Source organism: Tachysurus fulvidraco, chromosome 2 (genome assembly GCF_022655615.1).
Source record: "Tachysurus fulvidraco isolate hzauxx_2018 chromosome 2, HZAU_PFXX_2.0, whole genome shotgun sequence".
NCBI lineage: Eukaryota > Metazoa > Chordata > Actinopteri > Siluriformes > Bagridae > Tachysurus > Tachysurus fulvidraco.
Window position 1 is genome coordinate 16,332,714 of NC_062519.1, and position 9,949 is coordinate 16,342,662.

Sequence of the window (9,949 nt, forward strand, 5' to 3'; positions counted from 1 at the left end):
CACACACACACACACACATCTCTTTCTCTCTCTTTTTCTCAACTCCCTCTCTCTCACTCACTCGCTCACTCGCTCTCTGATCTGATCTGTCCTGTTTCTCTTTTCTTCTCTTTATCTTCATTATATTCCTTTGTTGTCTTAACCACCTTCTCCTGCTCTAATTTCTTTGCATAAGTGAAAAAAAAGTGTTTTTCTATCAGGTATGTTGGTGGTTTTATATTGCGTTCAGTTTCTTCAGTATTCACTTTTCTTCGCTGTGAATAAGTGTATGACGACGTAGCCATGATTAGACACAATAGTTTATGAGCTCTATAATCTGTGGCCTTCTCTCTCTCTCTCTCTCTCTCTCTCTCTCTCTCTCTCTCTCTCTCTCTCTCTCTCTCTCTCTCTCTCTCTCTCTCTCTCTCTCTCTCTCTCTCTCTCTCTCTCTCTCTCTCTCTCTCTTACCTCCATCATCTGGCCCTGGCTGCCGTTTCTCTTTGAAAAGGCCAGAGTTCGGTAGGATGACATCATGTCTCCGGGCCCAGAGTACAAAATTCCATTAGCGCTTTTGGCCTCGTAGCTGACGAAGGAGAGAAGAGAAGAAAAGAGGAGGAGGAGGAGAGAGTGTGACTGTAATGGGCTCAGAAACACCAAACCACCTGTTTAACTGTTAAATGCAGTACACACACGCACACGGGCACACACACAGTGTCGTTCAGGAGAGACGGAAAGGAAGAAAAGGGCAGAATGAAGAGAGATTAAAAGAGATAAAGAGACACAATCTCAGACATAATGAGATCAAAGACTTTTGGCCTTTAGAGAGAGAGAGAGACACAGAGAGAGAGAGAGACAGAGAGAGAGACAGAGAGAGAGAGAGAGAGAGACAGAGAGAGAGACAGAGAGAGAGAGAGAGAGAGAGACACAGAGAGAGAGAGAGACAGAGAGAGAGACACAGAGAGAGAGAGAGAAATGATTAAAGCACAAGTGAGATATTTTAACTTTCCAAAAACAGAGCAAGCTTTTGGATTGTTCCATACTTTCACTTTAAAATTCTTTAAGGTGGAAAAAAAGGAGTGGCTTAAAAGACGAGAGAGATTTTAACTTTCACCTTTACTCAGTGAATGGAAATTTGTATAAAAGGTTAAAGCGGCAGTAAAGAGTAACAGTAATCACCAACACCAGCTGTTTCACTGATTGATACCAGGCTCTCATTCTCTCTCTCTCTCTCTCTCTCTCTCTCTCTCTCTCTCTCTCTCTCTCTCTCTCTCACTCATACATACACACACACACGATTAATGAGTAGAGAGAGAGGACGCTCTGCAGGACAATAGAGTTCACAGCTGGAGCTAAGCGTGGAGTGTGAAATGTTCGCCCCCTCATACGGAATAAGACGTGCCATTCATTGGACTCCTTTTGACACGATTTCAAAGACATTCTCTCGCTCCTTCATTCTTTCCCGGCCATCTGTGGAGAGCAGCTCGCTAAGTGTCGAAGCTTTTAATGCTGTCTTTCTCCCACTGTCCGTTTTTTTTTCTTCTTGTCACGGCCTTAAAAAAGCATAGACGTGCGTCTGACACCGTAGTACAGAAACTCAGCAAGAACATAAGTGCTGCTTTTGTGTTCTTCGCTCTTTTGAAGATAAAAAGACATGATTCAAGATTTGACTTCTTTGTTTTTAGAGTACTCATGTCGTACCCACTTAGAGGTGTATCAGTGAATTAAATGTAAATAAATGAATTTAAAAACTAGACAAGAAAGGCGAGGAAGAGGTTTTATTAGGTTACTTTCTAACCTTGCCTTGCCGTTGCCTCTGCAACAATCACATCAGTGATCAGTTCTTCGTCGATGTGTAACTTTTACCTCAGGTGACGAGACTGAGAATGTGAGAAAATCTTATTCTACATTTCCACAAGAATTATTTAAAGTTTGGTAGTATAAAGAAATATAAAAGTAGAAAACATTAAATTAGATCATGCGCTGCATTCAATGCATGGAAATGTGCTGATTCTTTATTTTATATACCTGTAGACACCCTGTCTTTCCTTTTGTATCTCTCTCTCTCTCTCTCTCTCTCTCTCTCTCTCTCTCTCTTTCTCTCACTCATTTCCTCTTCTGACTTCATGGGAATATCAGGAGATGACCTCAACATTCTGGATGTAAAGATGGCTTCTCTGTCTGGTTCCCATCATCTGAGCGAGCCCATGGGCTTTGATTTTCTGCAGATATTTTCTGCATGTATTAGCTGTTGTAATCCTCCCTCTCTCTCTCTCTCTCTCTCTCTCTCTCTCTTTCTCTCTCTCTCACTCTCTCTTTCTCTCTCGCTCTCTCTCTCACACACTCTCTCTCTCTTTCTCACTCTCACACTCTCTCTCTCTTTCTCTCTCTCTCACTCTCTCTTTCTCTCTCGCTCTCTCTCTCACACACTCTCTCTCTCTTTCTCTCTCACTCTGTAGGCTCTATGGTGGAGGAGACAGGGGGAACGGCTGGACTCTTGGCAAGCTGCAGTGTGTGGAGCTGTTGCAGGTGTGTGGGATTAGCCTCATCTTGGGGAGAGAGAGAGAGAGAGAGAGATAGAGAGAGAAAGAGGGTGAAGCGGATAAGCTAAGGTCAGAAGTGCAGAAACTTCACCCAGCTTCATTCCTTATGAATTCCACATAGGTCACGATGACAACAAGCACCTAGTCATTGAAGAAGCACAAATGGAGGGGCAGAGAGAGAGAGAGAGAGAGAGAGAGAGAGAGAGAGAATGGAAAGGATCTGAACATTTCACCCAGAGGAGAAAGAGCATGGCTGCTCGCCATTCCACCTGGAGTTTGGGAACTGTGTGTGCGTGTGTTCTACATCCTCTGTATTACCCTTGACCACTTGAACGAACAACCCTACTTCACTACTACAGCTGAAGAAAAAGACAAAAGAAGCCTGAGAGATGGAAGCCATCTGCTTCAGTATGGGAATGTACAGTATAGGAAATAATGAACCGTCCATCTGTACACACAAGACACGTGTGTGCAAATGTCTGAATCTGCTTAAGTGGGTGAAAGTTCAGAAGAGCGGCTGATTTCCAGGGGCGTGTCCCGGCATCCATGTTAACTGTGGTTTATATACAGCATGGATTGATTTGATATTATCGATACTCTTATTTCATCATTTCATTTGTCTGTCTCTTTTCCTTTAGGTGGGGTAGCAGCGTTTGTTACAACTCCTCTGGATGTGGCCAAGACGAGGATAATGCTGGCTAAGGTAAGAGTATAGTGACTAGAATATTATTAAACCGTATGGTTATAGATAACAGACGGGTCGGTTTGTGTGTTGCAGAAACTATTTAAATTGTGTACAGATTATGGAGTTTACACAGAATGGGGTGATGAACAAAAAACATCAAATCATGAGCAGTTCTGTGGGTGGAAGATGATGCCTCGTTGATGAAGCGGGTTAGAAGAGAATAGCCAGGCTTGTTCGAACTGACATAGGGATTCTGTAGCAACTCAAATAATTACTCTTTACAGCCGTTTTGAGCAGAAAAGCATCTCGGGAAGCACAAAATGTAGAACTTTGAGGAGAATGGGCTACATGAGCACATTGTTTTGCTTCTGTCAGTCAAGCTACAGTGGAGACAGATGGATAGGATATAGAGAGGACAAAAAAGCAGAAGAAAAAGAAAAAAAAAACACTGGCGATGTAACAGTATAAGGTGTGAGTTAAATGCTATCCATAGCGAGAGTAGTGCCCATTGGTCTGAGCACTAAATTAAAAAATATGACAGTTGTTTAAGTGTCCTCTCTGCTGATGCTTCACAGGCGAGGAGAAAGGTGAACAAACATAAGTCCCTAATGTAGACAAACCATGAACAGATGCTCAGAGAGTAAAAGAAGGAGTGCGAGACAGGAGAGAGCTCGGATTAGCCAAGGACTCGAGTGACGCACACACTCGGTCTCGCTTTCAACTGTGCTTTTGAGACTGAAAGCAGACAGAGTTTGTGTATTCATGGCTGATATACCTTTAAAGCAGTTTGAGGACTGCACAGGCAAAGACACAAAAAGGTGCACTCCTATTCGAGAGGTTTAGGGGTCCTGTGCTTACGCACCTTAAACACCGAGCTCAACGCTTTAGCCAAACATCAGCACGTAAAGGACTGTTAGAGGAGGGGAAATTTAAACATGGATTACAGAATGTTACAATTTTTAACAAAAGCAGCGGACGTTAAATAAGCCCCTGAGGTACACCCATATACTAATATGAATAAAATCGGATATCTTGAATGCTGTTTTATTAAAACATCTTCCTATAATTCAAAAAGTTTTTCCAATTAAACCCAAAGTTTGTACTTTTTTTTCTCTCATCTAAAATCATTGAATGAAATTGTTGACCAAACTCGGTAAAAAGTTGTTTTCTATGCACATATTTATTGTGCACTAAGACAAACGTACGTTTGACAGATTTTATTTCACATCATTTATTTAGAAACATTGTCTATTTATCCTGAGAGAAAGCAGGTGTGCCATGTTAGAGTATCGTTTTCTAAACAGGAAATTGAGTTGAGACGGAGCGACAGCTATAACAGTACCATTGAGGGATAGAGGGGAAAAGGGGGGCCGCCAAAACGTCCAGGGTTGTCAGTTAATATTAGAAAGTTCACAACTTCTATGCAACTGTCAGCCATTTTTATGTTAATTATGGAATTTTCCAACTCACCCCTCACCTGTTGTCAGTGTAAATGCACCCACGGCTTCCTGTTATGTACGTTTGGAAAGAATACAAAAAATGTTCAATCGACGAGTGTTTTCTTAGAAAACCTCTATCTCATCACGGAGCTTAATGACAGATTAAACTGTGAAAAGAGGGAAACGAAGGTGCTGGGTCTGGCTGTTCTTCCCCTGTTTACCCTCTTAACTAGAATTCCTCAACTGTGCTAATGAATGAGGTTTCTTGTGCTGGAGCGATCCTGGCTGAGCGTGTTTATGTGCAAGACAGCACAGAACATAGATCATACGTGCTTTCTCCGTCTTTCTTTCACAGGCTGGTACTTCCACAGCCAGTGGAAACATCCCTCTAGTGCTGTATGAGGTGTGGAAGTGTAGAGGTGTGTTTGGGTGAGTACGAGCCACGCATACACACCTGCCAAGATAGGCACTTAAATCGCCAACCGAACTGAGCCTGTCTGTCCGACGACAACGATTCATTCATTCACTCGCACTTATTTATTTAATAATTTGTTGCCCCTCTCTCCTGTTAAGAGTCTGTGGACAGTAAGGCATTAGCAGCATTTTCAGTAGATATGGATCTGGAAAAAAAAAAGCCTCTTAAACAAGTCCTCCGTATTCAAAACGAGCTCCTTCACTGTCACTCGTCTTTCCTTTACCTCTTTTTCTGTCATGTTCCTTTGTCCTTGGCTTGATCTATTGGCTGGAATACGGAGCCGATGAGTAAAAGCTGAAAGAATTTCAAGCATTTTTATCCTGTAATATATATATATATACCGATATATTTATACACACTGGAAAAACTTTGAATGGCAACAAAGCAGCGGTAAGAGGAAAAGTGGCTGAGACAGATACTCACTGGAATAGCACAGGCCCTCCTGCAGCTGAGTGCCTTGTACAAATTGACCAGCTTCAAAGCTGTAATTATGGTAATGGCTCCATTTGCAGTCGAGTCAAGCCAGAAAGTGCTTCCATATGTTTAGCCCCGCCCCTAGGGCTACAGGTTGAGCTCCTGACTGCAACATCTGAAACAGTCACACGTGACGACTGTGCACCGCATACTGTATTTTCCCAGGATTAGAAAGTTCATGCCATTTGTTATCACACAGGCATCCGCACTCAGTGCTATGCATGCTGGGATGCCCACAGTTTTAACATCTGTATCACACCATATCCTCCACAGTGCCCGTAATCGTCAAAAGTTGACACAGATACTGTCTTAAACACATTCTAAAGAATTACGAGACTCCTCCTAGTCTCCCTGACGCAGTGTTGACTTTTTTGAGCATGAAATTCAGTGTGTGGTCGATGTTAAGCGTAATTAAAGTGTAATCGACACACACACACACACGAGGTTAATGATATTGTGGTTTTTGTCTCGTTTTTACTGTCATTCAGCTTTATGTTGCTATTAGAAAACACTGTTTTCTTCAACAGTGCTGGAAAGTGAAGGATTTATAGATATCCGTTTGCATGATCTGGGGACAATCGTGATTAATCTGTTAAGACTCAAGACACGGAAGTTCGGGAAGGAAGGAAGGAGCTAAGCTAAAGGATCGAAGCTGCAAAGTATTTGTTTTTAAGTGTATAGTATTTTATGGAAGAACAATTCATACTTAAGTCACAGAGGATGTACCCTCGAGAGTATGACCCCTGTGACAAGGGAAATACTGTTTGGTCTCATTCTCAGAGTAGTAGAACTTCTGTTTTTCTTTGCTTCCTTACATTTACATGGTCAAATCGAGTAGAGTCTTCGGCTCTGCTCAGCTTATTTATTTATTTATGTTTTTCATCTGAGTCCCGTTTGTCCCAAGCCTGAATCCTGGCTCAGATCGAGTCCAAGCCTCTGTGGGAAATGCTGAATAGTTCTACAGTCATTAATATATGTCCTGATTAGATATGCCAACTCATAACCGAATGTGATGACGTTGGTTTGAATCAGTGAACAGGTGCAGGAAATGTGAAAGTTGAGATCTCTGACTCACTTGACCTACTGCCAAGGAGCACAGAAACCAAACGAAAGGGCATGTCTAATAATAATTGCAGGAGAATTAAACATTCTAAGATTTCCTCAATATGACTGGCTTGTCATATTTTCCCTCAGATCCTGTATGACATCATGGTTTTTTTACTTTTTCACAAGGTTTGAGTCAAGGGATCTTTTGCTGTCATCATGGGCTACTTGGAATCCGTGTCTTTCCACTTGGCAGGAAGTTTGCACATGCTATCTGACCTGGTGGTATTAGTTTGAGGTTAAGTTTCCAGAGGGCTTTTATAGTTTCCATTTTACCACCGCAGACTCAAAAGGCAAGTCCTTTCCTAAGCAGCTTGTAGCTCCTACACATATAACCACTTGCTAATTTATATCAAGATCATTTTGTTTGCTAATAAGCCAACACGAGCAATTCGAAGGCCTGCAAACACATGATCCTGTGAGCTGCACGCAGGATTCTGCGAATGGCCGGAATAGTTGAGAGATAGCTTCCGTGCTTGGCACCTTGTACAGCTTTGCAGTTGACAAAACTGATGTATTAGCGGGCATGCCAGGGTCACTCGTGACCATTGTTCTAAATCGAGGCTCATAAACCGCCTCGTGCCCTGCTTTCTGACCTTGCTCATCCCTCACAGGTTTCCAACTTCTTTGCCCATGTTACACATTAACATTTAGGCTTAGATCATGTTTGAAACCTTTGGAAAAGATCCAAAAAGGGTTAAATATACAAAGATCAAGAGAAGAAGACGGGAATACAGACGATGAGAGAGACAATGAGTGTCAGAGAGAGAGAGAGAGAGAGAGAGAGAGAGAGAGGGAGGGAGGTGGGGGCGGCTGCATGCTTGAGGGACGTGTGTGAATGTCATCTGGCTATTCGTCATGTGGAGAGGCCCTGAGGGCCAGTGCTAATACCAAAAGCAGCTGCATGGAAAAGAGCCCCAAGGGGGAACGGACGCACTTTCATGGCCCGACGCATCCTCCGAAATCAGCGGTGCACATTCCACCCTGATTGGCCCTTGAGCTAACCAGGAAAAAAAAAAAAAAAGCCACTGGCCATTGTGAATTTTATAAGGACTTATAACAAAACATGTCAGGTGTTGCAAGGAGCAAGTACAGACATGTTATCATGGTCAAGAAATGGGTTTTTGTTACTGGAGTGAAATTTTTTATTTATCTTTAAATGATTAATTCCAGTGCAGCAGGTAGTGTAAATGCTTCGAAGCTGCAAATCAATCTTACTGTAACAGACAGATTTTACTGTCTGTGTGACGTTTGGCATATTTTCCCCATTCACGTGGGGTCTCTTCAAAGTTCCCTGGGTTTGTCTTTCCTACCAAAAGCATGCTGGTAGATTCACTCGCAATTCAGATTGCCTCTATGTGTGAATGTGTATGTGTTTATTGTGCCCCGCGGTCAACTAGGTGGATTTCCACCTCACCCCTAGCGTGACCCCCAGTGACACTGTGATTGGCACCGGATTCACCCTAACCCTGTCCGGACGATGAGCTCAACACTACTTGACCTCTCGAGGAAGACGTAATTGTATCATTGCCTCGACTTTGATTTTTACTTTTCAACTCCTCCACAGGCTCTTCGCCGGTAGCATCCCCAGGACGACATTCATCAGTGTGGGCGGGTTCATCTTCCTCGGAGCTTACGAGAAAGTGCGCCGTATGCTACTATAGGACTTTTGACCCCAATGCCGTCCATTAGAAAATGACTCATAGATCTGATCTTAAAACAAAAGCATCAAGTTAACGGTCTTGTACAGAGATGCTGGCACTCGTGGACCGACCGACGGATCCTTCTACCCTGGAATTTGCATTCCTGACTATCAGTGCACAGCACATTGATTTTTAAATACACAATCTAAGTTCCAAGTATTTTACGGTGTGGAAGACCTGGAAGCCTGCTGGTGCTGCAAAGATTAAGAGTAAATAAAAGGGTTTAATATAAAGTTATTCATGTTTGTGATTTTTTTTCTATGTATGCTATGACTCCTTATGACCTACTTCACATCATGTAGTAGGCTACACTGTTTGCATTTTTCAGTGCATTGTGGGATATCATCAAAATATTACGCTTTTACACATGATAGAAAAATAGCTAAGCTCCTAAAATAGCACACATTATATAATGCACTGGTGCAGAATCAAAGTTCGGAATTTGAGTAAGGTTTGTGGGTAAAAATCTGTTTAGTTTAATACGAGCGAATCTTTCACAAAGCAAAAGATTAATCAAGAGAAGGTACTAATTTGTGAAAGTTAAAGGTGCGGTGCACGATGTTTGAAAGCCAATGTTGTAACATTTGAAATCACCTAAACAAACACTCCCCTAACCCAAATGGGTGTCACCCCTGTTTTGATAGCTCCCCTCCACACATACATACGTAACCCAGGCAACTATTATGGCGGAACCTGTTGGGGCAGCTGGCCAAGGGGATATTTTTATCAGTAAATGAACACAATGAGTAATACTATGGTAATACAAATGTGTTGTTGTAGTACTGTGTGTTGTACCGTGAAAGGTTTAGCTCCGTTTCACGCGGAAGACGACGTTCAACACCTAGAACCCGGGTCAGAGGTAACGGCAGGTATCCGCCATGTCAGTGCAGCAATCGCTATCTGCTGATGTCAGACATGCGCACTGAACACTCTCTCCACTGCATTTTGACAAGACACGCCCCCTTTCTGCTAATTGGCTACACGTTTGTTTTGTCTGTCAGCCCGACTCAGTTTTCTGAAGCATTTTTCAAACATCGTGCATCCCACCTTTAATGAGATATTCTCTGTGAACACCATTCATGCATTGGACATTTTGTAATCTTGTTTATCATCCAGAGCTTTACAGTAAGTCTCCCACTTTTCTCAGATGTCTGGTGTCTTTGAACGTTGGCATTTCCAAACTTCCGACACCATATGAATGCAACAGCTAGCTATCAGTTTCTTAATATTTACAGATGTGTTCATTGCCAACACTGATACTGTAACTGCACTCAGAATGAGTGTGATATTAAAAGTAAATGCACTCATTCGATGAAGCAGTTAATGTAAGAATAGAAGCAGCGTCTTTGGTTTTCTAGCAGAGTTCATTCGAACCTGTTTTTTAAGGTAAAACCAAAACGTTACATAGCTACGTTTATGCTTTATTTCATTATGCAATTGTTTAAATCTTAGTTAAATTAGTGACCTCTCAAACCAAACTTGAGGATACCAAATTTGATGATATTTGTCTATGCATTGGGGCCATTTTATAAAATGACTGACATACTAGT

General features: G+C 42.2%; 1 protein-coding gene across 2 annotated transcripts in view; it reads left to right on the forward strand.

Annotated features, from left to right (window-relative positions):
- The window catches only part of slc25a26 (solute carrier family 25 member 26), a 34,264-nt gene extending 25,628 nt beyond the window's left edge, over nucleotides 1-8,636 (forward strand). The window contains exons 7-10 of one of the 2 annotated variants that reach the window (XM_047805660.1): nucleotides 2,436-2,505; nucleotides 3,158-3,222; nucleotides 4,999-5,072; nucleotides 8,264-8,636. In XM_047805660.1, the coding sequence (XP_047661616.1) occupies nucleotides 2,436-2,505; nucleotides 3,158-3,222; nucleotides 4,999-5,072; nucleotides 8,264-8,360 (306 nt within the window). In that variant the 3' untranslated portion in view covers nucleotides 8,361-8,636. The remainder of the gene's footprint in view (nucleotides 1-2,435; nucleotides 2,506-3,157; nucleotides 3,223-4,998; nucleotides 5,073-8,263) is intronic. The other variant, XM_047805664.1, reaches the window with a different exon arrangement.
- The last annotated feature ends 1,313 nt before the right edge of the window (nucleotides 8,637-9,949 follow it).